Source organism: Bos taurus, chromosome 19 (genome assembly GCF_002263795.3).
Source record: "Bos taurus isolate L1 Dominette 01449 registration number 42190680 breed Hereford chromosome 19, ARS-UCD2.0, whole genome shotgun sequence".
Classification (NCBI taxonomy): domain Eukaryota; kingdom Metazoa; phylum Chordata; class Mammalia; order Artiodactyla; family Bovidae; genus Bos; species Bos taurus.
In genome coordinates this window covers 51,685,045-51,703,930 of record NC_037346.1, presented here as the reverse complement: position 1 = coordinate 51,703,930, position 18,886 = coordinate 51,685,045, and the positions used below count along the sequence as shown (strand labels likewise).

General features: G+C 57.1%; 1 protein-coding gene across 1 annotated transcript in view; it reads left to right on the top strand.

The window, feature by feature from the left end:
* The window catches only part of RPTOR (regulatory associated protein of MTOR complex 1), a 324,636-nt gene extending 306,931 nt beyond the window's left edge, over positions 1–17,705 (top strand). Inside the window, 7 exon segments of the mRNA NM_001192130.4 lie at positions 923–1,027; positions 11,352–11,458; positions 12,167–12,294; positions 13,969–14,055; positions 14,931–15,047; positions 15,317–15,446; positions 16,115–17,705. Of these exon segments, the coding sequence (NP_001179059.3) occupies positions 923–1,027; positions 11,352–11,458; positions 12,167–12,294; positions 13,969–14,055; positions 14,931–15,047; positions 15,317–15,446; positions 16,115–16,183 (743 nt within the window). The 3' untranslated portion in view covers positions 16,184–17,705.
* Positions 17,706–18,886: the final 1,181 nt, after the last annotated feature.

Genomic DNA, 18,886 nt, shown 5'->3' with positions numbered 1-18,886 from the left:
GCAGCCCTCCCCAGGAAAACAGAGTCCAGCCCCAGCCCCAAGGCAGCCCCCCAGCAGGCCTCAGGCAGGGAGGGGAAGACAAACCCCACAGTGGTGCGGGAGCCAGTAGGGTCTGCGGGGCATTTGACAACGGGTCACAATGAGCCTATCTGAGCTTCAAAGAGGATGCAGAGAGGTGATTCCTTGGAAACAGCAGACATGGCAGAGGGACCAAGGGCCCTTTGGGAGTCAGGTCCCAGTGGAGAAGCAGCATGAGGCCTAAGTTCTAGAGCAGGGAGACGTCACGTCTCAGCAGAGATTGGGGCGGATCAGCAGATGGCAGAGCCAGGGACTCTGCTCGACGCGAGTTCCCCAGTGTGTCCCCAGGTGACCTTGAACTCCCTCTGCAGCTCAAGGCCAGGTTGTCCATGACGGGCTAGTGAGGCCAGAGAACAGGGTCCTGGGAACAGCAACACCAGGAGGAAGGAAGGAAGGACAGACAGACCAGCAGACAGGTGGTGGCCCCACACTCAGGCCCACCTGGTGCCCATCTGCTGGAGAACACTGGGACCTCTGCCCCGTCCTGGGGCTGGAGAGGCGGGGAGGGGCGTCCCACCGGTCTCCTGAGTCATGTGATGGGGTGAGGAGAGAGGCCCTGTCCCTGTGAGAGAGACCAGCTCTTCTTGGCAGATGACGCCCGCGGTGGTGGGGGAAATCGGGAACGCTGAGGTGGGGGCTCCACCCTGAAGCCCCAAGTCAGGTCGGAAGAGGTCTCACACTGCCTGTGTGTGGCTCCTCCCCAGATGAGAGAACCGTCTGTCCCTCAGGCTGCCTGGTGTGGGCCTGAGCAGCCTGTGTCCTCCGGCACCCCCAAGAAAGGGGCCTCCTCCCCTTCCCAGAGCAGCCAGGCCTGCGTTTTAATCTCCTTTCTCCTCTCCCCAAGATGACGGTGCCATCAGGGTCTGGAAGAACTTTGCTGATTTGGAAAAGAACCCAGAAATGGTGACAGCCTGGCAGGGACTCTCGGACATGCTGCCCACCACCCGAGGTGGGTGCTCCTGGGGTCCTGCAGGAAGTCGGTCCACTCGGAGCCCCTGAGTCCCGACCCAACCAGCTTCCCTCTTGGGAGACTCTGCTTGCAGCGAGGTGAAGGGGAGGGTGTGTGTGTGTGTGTGTGTGTGTGTCTCTTGCCGAGTTCTGAGCAGCCCGCAGCCCCTGCCCTTGGCTTGAAGCGTGTGTTGATTGTGAGAGCATGGGCACGGCGGGGTCTGGGGCTGCATCCTGTGCCCCTCATACCCAGAATAATCCGCTCTCAGTGAGGAGCACACAGCAGGCACCCTGGTAGCGTCTGGTCCTCGGCAGAGGCCAGTGCACCGCCTGCCCGCTCTGGGCTGAAGGAGGTGTGGCTGCAGTGTCCACCAGACCCCACTCTGTGTGCTGCCTGTTGGTGGGCACGGCCATGCCACAGCCAGGCTGAGAGACACCCACACCACCTGCCAGTCTCTGGGTCCAGGCCCATTATCGGGAGGTCTGCGCCCCTCAGCCTGGCGCTCACTGTGTGAGCGTTTATGTGGCCATCGGTCTGGATTTCCAGAGCCACCCTCCAGTGTGATTGCAAAGCCCCTGCCAGATGGAGGCAAGAGCGGCTTGCTGTTCATCACCCCACCCCCCTCCACCCACCTGGGGTCTCTCCGTGGCCTTGAGAAGCAATCAGGTGCTTGCGTGGCTGCTTCTCTCTCCTCCATCTAAGTGCCCTCAGGGGCATGGCCAGCTCCACAGCAGACACTTCCTTATATGTTAATATTTTAAGTGTTTTTACATTTTCTTCAGAGACAAAGTAGTTGTGTATCAAATCCCACAAGCCCCAACACAGCCGTTTTTTTGTTGCCTTGGCTCCTGTGAGCCCGGTCCTGTGCTCCCATGGATGACAGCTGCCATCACAGGGTCCCTCCATCTCTCTCTTGCTTTTTCCTGTTCTCTGCCCTGCAGCGCCCCCACCTTCCACCCGCTCAGCCACCGGCCCCACCCTAGGCCTGTGCTGAGGCTCCAGCAGAGCAGGTGGCTGACGGCCTCCCCGTGGTCCTCAGGTGCTCACCCTCACATTGCAGGATATGCTGGGCAAGTTGAGTCATGGTCTTCAGTCCTTAGCTTCCTGCTGCCATCCCAGCAGGCAACCTGTCCCAGGCTCCAGCCGTTCGCAGACCCCTGTGTGGGGAAGGCAGGAGCTGGTAGAGAGCAGGGTCAGGCTTCCAGCTGGGCCAGAGGATGGGAAGGTGGGGAGCCCACTTGCGGCCCAGTGAATATGCTGTTGTCTAGCCTTTTCCTTTTACAACGGTCCACCTACCTGTAGCCCCCAAATACCTGCCACCCCCAAATGATGTATCTGTGGTTTATTTGCCCACAGCGTCGCTTGCCTTTGCTCCAGTGAAGGTGAGAGGAGCTGCCTGTCCAGGAGTCAACATGCAGGTGGGGTGACGGGGTCTAGCTGAGCTGACAGCAGCACAGCCCTGGGGCACCCCTGCACTGTCCCCCCAGACGTCACCTGCGTGTGGGGAGCCGCTCCTGGCCCAGGTGTGCGCTGCAGCCCTTCCTTGTGAGTGGGTTCCACTGATGTAGACGGACGTGTGTTTCCTACAGACTCCTTCCTACTGGACCCGCCCCCTTTCCTGGGTCTCAGAAATCTCCCAGGACAGGCGTTGTTGGTGAGGGCTGGTGAGGGTCTTACCTCCAAGTCTTTGTCAGCAGGAGGGGTGAGGGGGTCTTGGAGCGGGCACTCCTCAGCAGCTAAGCCAGAGTTCGTCTGACCGGGCAGCAGTGAACTTAGCAAAAAGGAAAATGTTACTTCTCGTTCTTTCTGGAGGAGTGGGAGGTAGAAGGGGCAGGGCACCTGGGGGCCAGCTGCTTTAAAGGGTCAGGACAGGTCGGGCTTGTGTGTGGCAGGGCCCGGGAGGGGTGCCCTGAGAACCAGAGACCCCTGCACCCTCCAGCCTCCACAGCTTCCCTCTGCAGCACAGGGACTGCAACCCCAGCAGGGCCAGAGAGACCCCAATTATAATTTCCATTTCAGGAGCTCAAGCTCAGTAACCAAGGGGCGAGGCTGGTGAATTTCTGGCCCCTCTGCCAACTTCTGGGTGCCTTCTGCCCATCAGTACCTGCTATCTTTCTCTTCACTCATCTTGGCCTCTGACAACAATCACAGAGCTGTTGGTCGTGATTCTGAGGGGAGAACTAGCAGCTTCTAAGGCCATTGCTTATCAGCATCTGGGGGCCCCCCTGCAGCGTGAGGCCCTTCAGAGTCCTGGCTGTGGTCCCCCGGGACCTTGTCAGGCAGAAGCAACAGCCCCCACTTCCTGCTCTGGATTACCTCCCGGGCATGTGAAACTCCCTGTGCTGCACAGGGAGGTCCTCCGCCTGGTCTCGGGTCCCAGGCAGCCTTGAGCTGTGTTGTGGGGATGAGGCACCCTGAGGGGAGGGGTTGCCATCATCAACTCCTCCACGCACCTGTGACAGGGGATCCTACACAGCTCTGCACCCTGCAAGGCCCAGCCCACCTTGTCCTTCAGCTCCAGAGGTCATGGGGGTCTCGTCTGTGAACACTGGCATGTAAAGCACTTGGGAGGGAGGACTTGGCGCCTCCTGAGCAGTGGGGAAACTCTGCCTGTGAGGTTCTCCTGTGTGCTGTCCAGCTCAGAACTCACTCACCGGGTCGCTGTCGTGGCAGCCTGTTTGCAAAGATCTGAACCAGTGGTTTGGGACTAAAGAGACTGTTTCTTGCAGGAGCCCTACCCCTGCCTTTTGGAAGTTGTGTGAAACGTGCAGGGCCTCCGCGTCATCTTAGCATGCCGCTGACTCACTGTGTACATGTGTACCCAGGCATGGACACGCATGCATGCATGTGCACATGTGAACACATATGCTCCTGTGCATGCTCGTGCAGTTAACCTGGGGACACTCCCCTCATGGGGATCCCCTGCAGTCAGGAGAACTGAAGTCAGTCTGGGTCCCTGGCCATCCCCTGGAGCTGAGTGAGCCATGTTCTGAAATAGAACCTGTGGTGGTACCACCCATCGTCAGGCCAAGGTGCCCATAGTCACCTGGACATAAGCACCATTCCCCAGAGGCCTCCTCACCAAACCAGGGCCTCGTGAATGAAGAGCCGTCCTCACTCAGGACCTAGACAGAGGGTTACCTCTGCTCCTCCGGCCGTGGCCAGTGGGTCAGCTCCTGCCAGTTGGGCCACACTAACCGTGTGTGTGACTGGCCATTAACTGCCCCTCGCTGGAAGTGCCACGCATGTCAGGCCACGTTTCCCTTGAGTCTCAGCACCTTCTGATTTCCCATCTTGAGTCTTTTTTTAGCTAAAACCTCCAGTTGTTGAGTTTTCAAGTTCGTAGGTACTTTGGCCCTTGTCTTCCAACTGCAGCCGTGGCCCGGGCCACTGTCTGCACCCCCATCCCCCCGCCCCCGTTTCCTTCATGGTGCTCCCTGACTCTGTGGTGTGTTTAATTCTGGCTGATTTGGCTCTGGCTGGCTGGCTTCCCCTTGCATCAAGCCCATAATCCCTGTTTCCTCACAGGTCTGGCCCGAAAGGTCTCAATCTTTCTTGACCACAATAAGCAGGGAGGTGAGTGCCTTCCCCTTATCAGTGAGGGCTGGGCGGGAGCCGGCTCCTCTGCTCTGCGCAACAACATTCTTTTGCCCACCGTGCTCTCAGGCGGCAGAGGGTCAGGGCTGTGGTTTTTCTTATTCCTTCATCTGCATACTCTCCTCTGATACAAAAGACCTCACTTGTTGAGCACTCAGATCTCATGGGATGAATGAGGTGGCTGCATGCAGCTCTGGAAAGAGACCTCAGTGAGAGCCGTAGACAGGCCTGTCCCTGGGAGCCGAGGCCTCGTGGTCGCGCCTCCCGGCCTCCGTAGTGGCCTCACTCTGGACTGGCTCGAGGACAGTTCAGTTCCGTGCTCCATGCCACCTTCACAGCAGCCTTGGAACGGGAATAATCCCAGTCTACATCTGCTAGAGTAAGGATGGCGCAGCTCTCAGGCTCCCAGGGAAGACGTCTCACGATTCCATTAGGACAGAGATAGATGTCATTCCAAAGTGAGATTTGTGTTCCCACCAAATTTCTTCAAAGAGAATATTTCTCAGAATTGAATGCAGAGTTTCTTTTTTTTTTTTTTTTTATTTTATTTTTAAACTTTACATAATTGTATTAGTTTTGCCAAATATCAAAATGAATCCATCACAGGTATACATGTGCTCCCCATCCTGAACCCTCCTCCCTCCTCCCTCCCCATACCATCCCTCTGAGTTGTCCCAGTGCACTAGCCCCAAGCATCCAGTATCGTGCATTGAACCTGGACTGGCATCTCGTTTCATACATGATATTTTACATGTTTCAATGCCATTCTCCCAAATCTTCCCACCCTCTCCCTCTCCCACAGAGTCCATAAGACTGTTCCATACATCAGTGTCTCTTTTGCTGTCTCGTACACAGAGTTATTGTTATCATCTTTCTAAATTCCATATATTGGGCCAAAGAACTAAATAGACATTTCTCCAAAGAATGCAGAGTTTCCTAAAGCATCTGTTTCCATCTGAAAATCCATGTATAAATTTGATAGTTACCAAAACGCCCATCTGCAGTTGCCTATGCACACACTGGGTTGGCAAACTTAAAATACACATGCTCGAAATGAGTCCTTTTCTCTCCCGATTTCACTAGTGGGGTAAATTGTAAAGAGATGGAGCCTTATGAATCCTGGCAGCAGATAGAATTCTTGACCTTTAACTTGCAGCATCTGAGTTTAGAGTGTGACCAACCCTGTGGTGACCTCTCCGTCTCTCCACAAGGGTTCCTTGGAGGAAGGCAGTGGTGGCCACGGGTCTGACAGGGTCCCTCGTGCCACCAGAACTGGAGGGATGGAGAAGGAGCTAAGAACAAGATGTCCTTACAAACGTACAAACTCACAGTTTGATATTTTACAAAGGACTCTTGTAGTAAAAAGTTCAAAATGAAGGAAAAATGGAGAAAACCCAGGACTGACTCCATCTTCACTCCTCCGCTTCCCACCAAGTGATAGCAGTGGCGGTAACCAGGAGGGGTTCTCTCAGAAAGGGCCTCAGAGGAGTGACAGGGTCACTTGCCCCAAAACCCTGAAGAGAAACCAGGGAACGCCTTTCACAGCCTTTCCCTGGGGCACCTGGAGGAGAGCAGCCCAGACCCCTGGCTGTCACCTGCGTGGAGGGCAGCAGTGACCCCAGAGGACAGGGAACAGATCATCCAGCACCCGCGTGTGAACTGGATGTAAACCTTGGGCCTCGGTCAGTTGTTGGTATTCATCACCTGGAGCAGCTGGGCAGTGAGCTGGGCAGCAAGCAGGGCACCAGCCACAGAGTGCTGGGGTAGCTGTTGGGGCTGGGAGGGTCACAGCTGCCCTTCTCTCCCACCTGCACACCTCCTCTGGCGTCACAGGCATCCGGAATCGAATCTTAGCGGGAGGCCCTCTCAAGGCTGGAGCCAGAACGCAAGGCCGGGTGGTGGCTCCCGTGGGCCCGCAGGGCAGGCACACGGGCCACAGGGAATGACAGTTCCCTCCTTGCCCAGGACACGTGTGCCCAGCCCCACTGACAGGGAGCACCTGCACAGGTCTGCTCTGATCCTTCACAGCTGCCAAGTGTCCTGGGCCATCTCCCTAAGTGAGAAACAGAGGTTTAGGTGAAGTCATTTGCCCCTGAATAGCCCAGCTTTCTGTTGCCAGCCCAGTCCTGAGCCTCTGAACCTGCCAGGTGTCTAGAAGTGTTCACAGGCTCTGAGAGAGGCCTTACCTCATGGGGAGGTGCTGCGTCTGCATCCCTGGGGAGGCAATGGGGGTCACCATCCCACAGGTCTGAGGTTTTCACATGTGCTGGTGGAGTGGGGACCTGCCCTTCCTCCTTTGGAGTTCTAGAACCATCACTCTCAGAGGTCAGATCCCTGTGTTGGTTCTCAAAGGCATATTCCAGACAGGGGGGTCCTTAGAGGTCAGTCTGGACTGGCCGCTGAGCCTGGAGGGCTGATCATGGACATCGCAGAGACTCAAGCCTCTGAAACAACGTGTTTCTTCTTCTCATTGTCTACTGGGCCTGGGTTCTGCCTGGTCCCTGACTTACACGTTCGAGCTTGCTATTCTCCAACCCTCCCTGCACAATGTGCCTATATTTTAATGAAGAAATCCCCTCTTCGGCCAGCTTTTGGAGAGGAACATGTGAGCAGGGCTCGTATCCAGAATAAAGTCAGCTAAGAATCTCTGCCTCCTGGCGAGGGCCACCTCACCCCTGGCTCCTGGGCAGTGAGAGCAACATCACACTAGAGGGACTGTGCTCTTGAGCGCTCAGGGTGCCCGCCCAGCAGGAGAAAGTCTGCAGCACACGCGCAGCCTCCGTTCATTAACCACCCTTGGTGTCCTCAATGCAACGGCATGGACCAGGAGGAGGGACCCTCTGGAGGGAAGCCCAGAGCAGCTTGCCTGCTCCTGAAAAACAGGAAAGGGCCAGGGGACCAGGGGCTGGGGCTCTCCCCGCCACTGTCACTTCTCTGGGCAAGGGGAAGGAGGGGAACACTGCTGAGGCCATGCTCCCCAGGAACAGAGTGATGGGAATCTGCACTCTAGTTCAAGATCATGATGTTCCTATCTTATGAGTTTTACTTAAATCACAGCCATCAGTTTTGTTCCTTGTATTCAACACATCAAGGAAGAGTGTCACCTTTTTTTACCATCTTCTCCCAACTCGTGATGAGTCAGATCATCTCTCCTCCACTGTGTCTAGAGGTCGAGACACAGGCTTGGCTGGGAAAGGTCTCAAGGAGGAAAGCCAGTGATTACATTCAGATGTGGGCCGGAGGACCAACCAAGGCCCCAGACCTGCAGGAGAATGAGGTGGGGGCCAGGAGGTGCAGGAAGAGGAACCTTCCTAGAGGTGGGTCAGGATGTGAGCAGACTGTTGTTTTTATCCCAACAGTTTTTACATTGGTCTGAGACTCTTCCACGGATAGGAGCTCACTGTCTTAGGAGACACAGCTTCCACAAACAGGCCCAGCTCAGAAAACAGCCTTGCCCAGAATTGTCTGCACATGCAGGGCACTTGCCTCCCCAACATGCACAGCACTCGGGAAAACCCTAGGAAACCCGTTTCTTACCTCTGCTGGCTTCACCGTGCTTTAGAACTAGTTTAAACCAGAATGTGAAGCTCAATAGTCCACATCAGAGAGTCCAGATTTGAAACGGGATTCAGAGCTCATGTAACCTGTGTCTCCAGATCATATGACGGCTGCACGGACACACGTTCCCGTGCCTCCGTGCAGATGGGGACATGGGGCCTGGATGGGGGCTCTATCTCCCCAAATTCATGTGCTGGAGTCCTCACCCCCAGCACTCAGAGGGCAACTGTTTTGAGAGAAGGATCCAGGTGAAATGAAGTCACTGGGCTGAGCCCTAACACAGGGCTCCTACCAGCTCTGAATCCACCATGAAGGAGATGCAGCGAGAAGGAAGCTGCCACTGCTTCATCTGAAGGCCAAGTGGGCCTTCTTGCTCCATTGGGAATGCCCACAGCCTCCTCTCTGCTTCCTGCGTAGGCTTGGGGCTGAGACTCCTCCCAGTCCTTGTGTGGTCCCCCCGGATTCTCCGCACTTGTTCCCATGATCCCAGAGCATCCCAGATGTCACTTGGCCCCATGCTCTCAATGGAGGACCGCTCCTTAATTACACTGCTCCTGAAAACCCCTCAGGGCCAACACGGAGCTCCCAGCAGACTGTTAAGCATGCCTGAGAACACGGGCCACCCCAGCAGTGGTCCATGGATTTAGGAGTCTGTGAGCCTCTGCAGTGACCTGGTGCCCAAAGTCCGGTCCTGGGTGGGTGCATCCTCTGTGATTCATTCACGTAATGCCCACCAGGCACATCATGAGGGGAAGCAGTGGCCTGGTTTCAGGCTCTGCTTGTAGGCTGACTGGTCGCAGTGTGACCTGGGCTTTCCCGGACAGAAGTGGGACTCACATGTCATACCGTTTCATCTGCCATACCTGCAGCCTTGTCACCTGTGGAAACCTTTACAGTACTTTGGGGTGTTTCCTCCTGCCTGAGGTCAGGGCTGTTGCAGTGGAGAGACTGCATTCTAAAAGGTGAAACAAAGGCTGGTCCATTTGTTGTGGGGAGGTGACATTTCTGCAGAGTAGACACAACAGCTGCGGGCAAAACAGGAAGGACGGGGCAGGGGATGTGGGAGGGGATGCCTCTGGAACGGAGACATCATAGCCTCGCGTGGTTGAGAAGGTGACTGAGCACAATATGGAGGGGTTGTGTGGATGTCAGGAGAGGGGCGTTCCAGGCACAGGGTCCAGGTAAGAGGACCAAGCTGGTCCCTTTTGGGCAGAATGGGAGCCCAGTTGGGAGGCCACTGGGAGTCTCTGGAGCAAGGGTCAAGGGACTCAGATCTGAGCAGGAACCTGAAGTGATGTGTACAAATGAGAGTCTGGGGTTCAAGAGGAGATTAGGCACTTGGATGGAACTCTGTAGCCTGAAGGGAACATATGAGAATCATGCCCTCCAGCTCAGGAATTTGGGAGAAGAGTGGGCACCCACAGAGAGAGAAGGGAAAACCACAGAGGCAAACACAGGAGCTGCTGCCACGAGAAGCAGAGACAGATGTATGAAAAAGCACGGTGACTTCAGTTTAGACTTTGGTGTGACCAAAGAAAACATACATGAAGCTATGTCAGTGACAGAATAGGAAAGGACATTTGCAGTATATGAGTTAAACCATCAGTGTCAGAATATAAAAACATACGCAGGGGCCTTCCCTGGTGATTCAGTGGTAAAGAATCCACCTGCCAATGCAAGAGACACAGGTTCGATAGCTGATCCGGAAAGATCCCACATGCCTTGGAGCAACGAAGGCCGTGCACCACAACTACTGAGCCTGTGCTCTCGAGCCCAGAACTGCGACTACAGAGCCTGCTTGCCCCAACTGCTGAAGCCCATACAGCCTAGAGCCTGTGCTCCACAGTGAGGGACGCCACCGCAGTGAGAAACCCACACGCTACAATTGGAGAGTAGCCCCGCTCTCTGCTACTAGAGAAAAGCCTGCACCGCACCAAAGACCCAGCACAGCCAAAAATAGAAATAAATAAGTTTTTTAATTATTTAAAGGTATTCAGGCTTCACACACCAATGCTGACCAGGATTTAGGGAAACCACACCCTGTGTCCACTTCTTCTGAGACTGCAGGCCGGTACCCGCTCTGGGAGTGGATGGCCGTTCCTGGGGAAGTTGAAGCACAGATGGACATGTCCCCTTCCTGGTGCTTCCACCGCCTCCTTCCACACAGGGAGCATGGAAACGTTGTCAGGGTGGCATGGCTTACAAACTCAGGGGATCACAGACGTGAAGGGCTCATTCTCCAAGAGCGTGTTACCCACAAATTTATACGAATTAGCCAGATCTGCGTTCATAGGTTTGGGTGAAACCTCACCATATAACCTTACAGAAAAAACACAAGTTGCCAGAAAATATACTCCCAGTTTAAATCAGCAACTTTTGAGATGTAAGAGATGCATTTTGTGGTTTTGGACACATGGCCCTGCATTGGGATGCACAGAGGCAGGCCTGGGAGGATATCTGCAGCAGGGGGGAAGTTCATCTGGGGAAAGGGCAGGCAAGTGACGCTTTTATTGTCTTAAATTTCATTTCTTTTCAAGAAAAAAAAAAGTAAAACTGACAAGATATTAGCAACTCAAAAAAAAAAAAAAAGATATTAGCAACTCTTAGATCTGAGTGGTGTGTTCAGGGATTTCTGTTGTGTTTTTTCTGTATGTTTGAAATACAAGTAAACATTTTAAATCTTATTTTAGAGTCCCTCCTGTGAGGTTAGTGCTGCCCTTCGGGAGGCTGAAGGTTCTCACCGTGCCCCCCCTAACCCCACCCAGTCTGAGGAAAGGGCTACCCCTTGATTCATTCACCACTGATCGTCTGTGGTCAGCCCCCTGCCTCCATGAGGGGCAGCCACGAAGCTGTTCACCCGCAGGGAACTGCAGGACCCAGAGGACTCAGACCTGTGTGCCTCTGACACCCTTTCTCAAGTCTCCAGACCTGCCAGTCATGGCCAGGTGTCCTGGAAGGTGGGCATCTTGGACAAACGGCCCTGAGATCCTGCTCTCCCTCTGGCAGATGCCTGAAAACAGCAGAGATATGGAGAAGGCTCTGAATTGTCACCCCAACCTCAAGCTTGTGTGGGGTTGGAGACCCACCCTATGGGTTGGCACCAGCTGCTTGAGCAACTGCCCAGACCAGGCTCCCTTGGTGACACTGGTGCCTATCGGTATCTCTCCAGGAGCTGGGATGGTGGTGGACTGGGAGCAGGAGACCGGCCTCCTCATGAGCTCGGGAGACGTGCGGATCATCCGGATCTGGGACACAGACCGAGAGATGAAGGTGCAGGTGAGCACACTGTCCCTTGCGGGGCTTCCCTGGGGGCGCAGCGGGCCAGTGTGCACAGACCCCACCGTCCTCCCCAGCTCCACTCGCCCTCAAGGTCAAGGGCCAAGAATGAGGGTCTATGGAAGTGCTCTGAGCAGGCGGTGTCCCCAGAGGTGGGGGACAGAGGAAAGCAGGCCCAATCAGGCTGCTTCCTACCTTTTAAACGGGTACAATGATTTGGTTTCCTTCCTTGTTGGATTTCTTCCTAGTGTGCGCCCGAGCTGCAAACAACTTCTGATTGGAAAAGCACTTTTCCCCCTCTTGGGGCCCGTTTTTTTGTCTGCTGCTCTTTTCTGCTGAGCGTTCATCACACCTCCTGCCCTTCTCCAGCTTTTACAGCTGCCAGGAGGAGAGGCGAGGGGATGGTTTATGGGTGGCAGGATTCCTCCTGGACCCTTCCCTGAACTAATCAGGAGGTTTAAGAGGGAGCTGACGAAGATTCCTCCTGCCGAAATGTGCTTCATCCTCCTTCTTAGGAGAAGGGGAGACGTTGGAAAGTTTAATGGCACAGAGGTGTTTACGGCTGTGTCCTCTGGGCTGCGGGCCTCGGGGTCCCGGGCTGTAACTCGGGCAGATGGAGCCTGACTCCCTCTGGGTCCGGCTCCTCCGGCGGCTGGTGCGGGCGGGGCCCTGACCCCAGGGTGCTTGACGGGTCTGTGTCGGCCCTAGGACATCCCCACGGGCGCCGACAGCTGCGTGACGAGCCTCTCCTGCGACTCCCACCGCTCCCTCATTGTGGCCGGGCTCGGCGACGGCTCCATCCGCGTCTATGACAGGAGGATGGCGCTCAGCGAATGGTAACTGGGCCTCGCCTATCCCTCCATCTCCTGGGCTCAGGGGGAGCGAGCCCCCAGGGCCAGACGGCCACTTCCCCCAGTGCCTCACCCCCCAGCGCGTGGAGGAGCACAGCTTCCCACCAGCCGTGGACGGGCTGTTCTGAACACAGGCTGAGGGGGGACATCTCGGCGAGGCGCTGCCTTCCCAGTCTCCATTCCCCCCTGAACACAGATAAGGCTGCTGCCTCCCAGGTCAAACTCATGAATAGCTGAGGAGATGGCGTTAGGGACACTTGTGGACACTGGGCCACACATGTGCACATGGTCGTGGCTGCTCTGGGCACTGCCACTCTGCCCTGGGCTGAGGCCCCCAGGGGCCCTGCCCCATGCCCCATGTGGGCCGGTGAGCATGGAGGTCCAGATGCTTGTCACACAGAGCTGGTAAATGACAGAGCCCACGGGACCACAGGCCCGGGCTCCAAAGTGATGTTTACTGAACACCCACCTTGTCCCATGGAATGGGGAGCAGCAGGTGGGCCGGTGTGCAGCCACAGGAGCTAACGGGATCCTCGGGGGAGGGGACAGGAACAGGGGACGGGGCTGAGCTGGTCCTGAGCACAGGTGAACCCCATCAGTGACACCAGCAGGAAGAGAGTGAGGCTCTGAGGGTGCAGGGCTGGGAGCAGCCAGGAGGACCAGTATGGACCCATGCAGCCAGCAGGGGCGCCAGCCAGTCCGGCAGGAGTTTGGGCCTGAGGCTTGGATGACCAGTGGGCCCAAGGCAGCCCCTGGTTCTCATGGTCCCTGCAGGTCTCTGCAGGAGAGTCCCCACCGAAAACCTACACTGCCCACCAGAAGCAGCCATCATGGAAGTGGGGGAGCAAGGTTCCTTTCTGGGGTGATGAAAATATTCTAAAATTGTGTGATGGTCACACAGCTGTAAAAACGTGTCAAATCAGTGAATACATGCTTACAGGAGACTCTTACGTATGTGAATCAAATGTCAATCAGACTTATTGTAAGAAGCCTCCCTGGGCAGGCAGTGACCTGGCAAATGGACAAGAGCTGAGGGTCATGGAGCAGCCGGGAGGGAGGCGCTGGGGTCCCCAAACCTCCTCTTTGGCCTGAGGTCTGAGACAGATACACGGGGGCTGCTGCGCACCCCTGGGCAGAGACCTGTGTGTGCTGAGTGTGACTGTGTCCTGGACCCTTCCCGGGGGTCACACTCTGACCCCACCTCCCCATCACGTGCATCCCAATCCCGCTGCCAGTCATGGACCACACCAGGCTTCCAGGAAAGCCCGTGTCCCTCTGTTTCAACAGCTTTACAGTCTGGGGTTCTCAGTCCCAGCCCTCAAACCTACAGGGAGATGCAATGTGAAGTCCTAGTAGGGGGGCTGGCAGTGCCTGGGGCCCCAAGAGGGCATGACAGCCACCCCACCTGCAGAGGCCCCAGCATGGCCTGAGGTGCCCATGGAGGGGCATGCCAGTGGTGCGGGATCACTCAGTCATTCGCGGCGAACTTGAGACAGTGAGGGCTGACCTCAGGGCATGGGCGGACCGTGGACACTTTACATAAGTGCCTGGTTCCCTCTGCTCAAAACAAAGTCCACTCTGCCTCCCGTCCTGATGCCTCGGAGCGTCAGGGACGCCACAGCTGTGCCAGGGCCCTGACCCCTCCTTCCTCCCCTCCAGCCGCGTCATGACCTACCGGGAGCACACGGCCTGGGTGGTGAAGGCCTACCTCCAGAAGCACCCCGAGGGCCACATCATGAGCGTCAGGTAATGAGCATGGAATATTCATGAGACATTTTGCTGTAAAAACATTATTTTCCCTCCATCTAAAATATGTCCTTGGTATTTAAACAGCTGGGAAATATGGCATTTCAGGGTAGTAATTAACTTCTGCTCTGGGACTGGCCAGAAAGGTCAGGGCCAGCACCAGGGCAGGGACAGCAGGTCCTCCCGCTGGAGAGCCTGGCCTGCGGGCGTCCTGTGGGCGGCAGGAGAGAGGGGTGAACGAGGCAACCAGGGCACAGCCTCTCCGCATCAGCAGCATCTGCCAGGCATGTGCCAGGCTCACCGTGCAGATCCATCGTCTGCCCATAAATCTATTCCTGCTGCCTGGTAAATCCTGTGCTGAGAGCGGCAGATATTTATTTGCCCGTTAAAGGGACAGCAAATGTAATTTACTATCACAAAATCACCATTTCTCCAAAGAGATGCTCTTCCTTTGTTTGTAATGTGGAAACAGAGCACAGCTCTCAAAACGCTGCCTGCCAGGCCCAGGGCAGGAAGAGGTGACCTCCTATCTTCCCCTCCCACCCATCACCACATTCCCTGCTATGCAAAATCTAATATCCGGCCGGAAATGAACAAATAACTCACAACCTCCCCCAGGTCTTTGCTCACCCTGCTGTGTGCCTTAGCGGCTAGGCCTTTTCTGCCTGTAGGGAGGGGTCCCCGGGGCTCAGCAGCAGGCCTGGCGCCAGAGTCAGTGGGGTGGGTGCATGTGCCATCCAGGGGCCTCCCTGGACACTCTGAGGGTCCAGGGGACCGTGGCCTTGAATAGCACATGTGGACGGCCCCTGACTGCACATGGTGCATCCTGGGGCCCCAGTATGCCCACCCAGCATCACCACGACCCACTCCCGCAGCGTCAACGGGGATGTGCGCTTCTTTGACCCTCGGCTGCCGGAGTCTGTGAACGTCATGCAGATCGTGAAGGGGCTGACAGCGCTCGACATCCACCCCCAGGCAAACCTGATTGCGTGGTAGGTGCTGCCTCTTCTCTGCCCCTCCCCGCGCTGCCCAGACAGCTCCCGGGCCCTGTGTAAACAGCAGGCACCATGACCCACCCCCACACCTGTGGAGGAGAGCTGGGTGGAGGGACTGAGTGTGGGGCCCCTTTGCTGCTCCTCACCTGCCTGGCCTCACAGCCCTTGAGGCTCAAGCCCCCTCATGGGGGTGACCAGAGAGGAGCCCCCTCTCCCCATGGACACACCCACTCCACGCGCTGACCGCCAGGCCTTCTCCTATGCAGTGGCTCCATGAACCAGTTCACTGCCATCTACAACGGCAGCGGAGAGCTGATCAACCATATCAAGTACTACGACGGCTTCATGGGCCAGCGGGTCGGTGCCATCAGCTGCCTGGCCTTCCACCCACACTGGGTCTGTGTCTCTGCCCCCATCAAGGGCTGGGGGTTCGGGGGGCATGTGGAGGTGCTAGCAGCGGCAGGCAGAGGCCCCCGCCCCTCACTGCAGTCGGCCACCCTAGGATCTCCAGGGGCCATAGCCCCCAGACTGCACTCCCTCTGGAAGCAGTGTCAAATTCCCTGTCACTCAGGGAAGACATGAAGTAGCCCCGCTCTTCGCGACCCCTCTGGCCCCTGCATAGACCCCAGCCCCAGAGAAAGCTCCCCTTGAAAAGTCCACTGGGGTAGGAGCAGCCCAGACCCCATGACCCGGGTGACAGCACCGTCCTAAATTACAGTCAGCTGTGCGGCTGGGGGCTGCTGTGTTGTAAATTAGGATTCTCCCTACCTGCCTGTGTGCAGCGCGAGGCTCCCCAGGAGCCTGGCATGTGGCTCTCTGCCAAAACGCATGGCATGAGGTTCCCAGAGCTGTCCCTGGGGAGCCATGCTGGAAAGAAAAACATGGGCGGTGTGCGGAGCGGGCGGGTTCCCTGTGACAGGGCGGAGGTGAGGAATCTGCACGAGCTGTGTGGCCCAGGAGCCCGTCATTTCCACGCTGGCCTTGCGGGCGGAGTTGAGGTGACCAGGCCTGGCCTACACACCCCCGCCAGCCGCTCACCCCCTGCTCTCTCCTCCCTCCCGCAGCCGCACCTGGCCGTGGGCAGCAATGACTACTACATCTCCGTGTACTCGGTGGAGAAGCGTGTCAGATAGCGGCCCCTCCCCACAGGCCGCCGTGTACATAGGGGACCCACCACGCTGCCCTGAACACTGGCCCGAACCAGCTGCTGAGGGCTCGCAAGGGCCCGCACTGTCTGTCTGTCTGTCTTCGCTGTCATGCCCAGGAGCCCAGAGAAGGGGGCTCTGCTGGAGTCCTTGGTGTGACGGTGGCTGCTCTGCTGAGACACGGCTCCCGGACGGAGGACACGGCCCTGTACGTTCCAGTCCCCCCCCGTCCTGTTGTCGTCTGAGGTTTAAGGGGGTAACACACTTGCTTTATTTTCCAAGCGATGCAAGCATTAGTCTCCAAACCAGACGGAAGCCAGCTCCTGGGGCTGCGTCCCTGCCGGCGTGGGCTCCTGGGGTGGTCCGAGGCCACTGGCTGAGGTGGAGGCTTGAGACTGAGTGAAGGACAGATGGAGGTGGCCTGCCACCCGCTGGTTGTCACCCCAGGCCGTCTGGCCAAACCCCAGAGCCCGAGCGCACCCCTCCCCACAGGCAGGCCTCCCGTCTGAGTGTCGGCAGGAGGGGCTCTGGTTTGGAAGGAGAGGCAGGTCCCTTGGGCCACAGGGCTTGTTTCTCTCAAGTGCTGCTCTTTCCCGGCCGGTGCAGGGAACCCTGGCCTCCCCACCCGTGCCCCACATGCGTCACATGAGCACACGTGGAGGGGCCGCCCAGCCCCAAGTATCCAGGGCTGAACGGCGCCGCCCCACCCCTCTGTCCCCACACACATGGGGGCAGCTCACACCTGCAAGGGACACAGGAGGGCTCCCAGGTAGGCGGCAGCTTCACGCGTGTCTGTTGCATGCACGTATCTGTGGAGGGGCCCTGAGCAGCCATGCCTGGAATGCAAGACACAACCACGATGATGATATTTTGAAAATCATTTTTTCCATTTTCCTTGGGAATCAGGATTATTCAAAGATAGAGGAGTGAGCTGGCTTAGTTAATTCTGCCGGTAAGAGGCCAATAATAGTGGGAATGTGAGGAAGAGCCGTGCTGTGGACCTGCGGGGGCTGGACAGGGCACAGGGCTGGGCCAGGAGCTGGACGTGACTGCTCCCCCAAGAAAGTTCCAGGACGGTGTCCACCGCGTGCTGGGTGAGTGAGCGGCGTGCGGGTAGGGAAGGCCACAGAAAGCTCAGCTCACCCAGTGCTCCAGACACGGCGACTTGGGAACCTTCCAGAAGCTGAGCTCTACCCACAGATGCCGAGCTGACTGCCCACAGCCGATTTCACAGAGCAGTTCCACTCCACATTTTGAGCTCATGTGTGGTTCTGTTTGTTTTGAGACAAAACTATCCCCAGGCGAAGCGCGGGGGCCCCAGTGGGGCTGTCTTCACAGGTCTGATGCGAAAATTCAATCATGAAGTTACAGAGGCTCGAGAGAGTGCGACCTAAGGGTTCATTTATCTCTATTTATTTTATCAAAATGAGAACTGAAAGACTTTGATGAAACATGGAATTGTAACACAAAAAGCGAGAAGGATAAACTGTTAATAAAAGATAAATACGCAGAGGGCTGGCTGGAGGCGCTGTCCTTTAAGGCAAGTCCTCCGTGCCCTCAGGGCTCCAGGTACAAGGTGGTGGTTCCCGGCCCTTGGCCCCCTCGGGCACAGCCCCAGCCTTGTGGCTTGGACAGTTGGCCCAAGAGAAGGCCCTAGATTTGGGGTCACCCCACTCTGCCTGTGAGCCCAGGCTCCCAGAGGGAATCCCTCTGCCACTTCCTGTGTCTTTTTTACTTACCACCTACAGTTAGAAGCCAGAAGGCTGCGTCTGGGTTCTGTCCTGGGGATCCGTCTTCCCACCCTCATCCTGTGGCTTGGGGACCCCGATTCCTTCCTCAGCCAGCATCCCCTCTGATCCCAGCCTGAAAGGTCCTCCTGTGACTCCTTGGGCCCACCTAGTGGTCCAGGGTTGGCTCCCCTGTGGGGCCTGGAGCCCATGTTCCACTGACACGCCAACAGTTGGCCTGAGGGGTCCCAGCCCCTTAAATGCACCTCACGCCTTAGGGGTCCCAGTCCCTAGAAGCAGCTTGGGTCCCAGCTCTTGTCACCCTGATGACAGGAAATGGAGCCCCAGGCGTGAAGTAACTCACCCAGAGCCATACCCACTGGGTGGGTGGGAGTAGGAACCGGGGTCCCACCCGGCATCCTGACCTCGTGGCCTCAAGATGGAACCTCACTCAGCAGACAGGGTGTGGTGAGTGGGAAAGTGGGCAGCACTGGGAGCCAGCCATGCACACTGGTGCCGAAGGAGCGACAGGAATTGAACCGGGTTCACTAGACTGGGTGGGGCCGACCCGGCCGAGGACGAGAGGCCAGCCCCTGAGGAGGCCAGGCAGGCTGTGACGGGCACGGTTGTGGGGGCACACAGGAAAGAGAGGAGCCAGGACTCAGGAATGAGGCGGACCAGCCACCCTCTGGGCCCAGACCCGGGAAGCCCCTGTGTCAGCCCTCAGGGCAGCTGCAACAAATCACCCCAAACATGTCAGCCAGGACAGACTCACCCTCCTGGGCCTGGAGAGCCCCACGCCGGACCTAGAACCAAGGAGTTGGGCAGGTTCCTTCGGGAGAAGAATCGCTTTTCCCCCTTTCCAGCTTCTAGAATCTGCCCTCATCCCTTGGCTCACGGCCCCTTGCTCCTCCTTCCGAGCCAGCAGTGCAGCTGGAGTCTTTCTCACAGGGCATCACTCTGA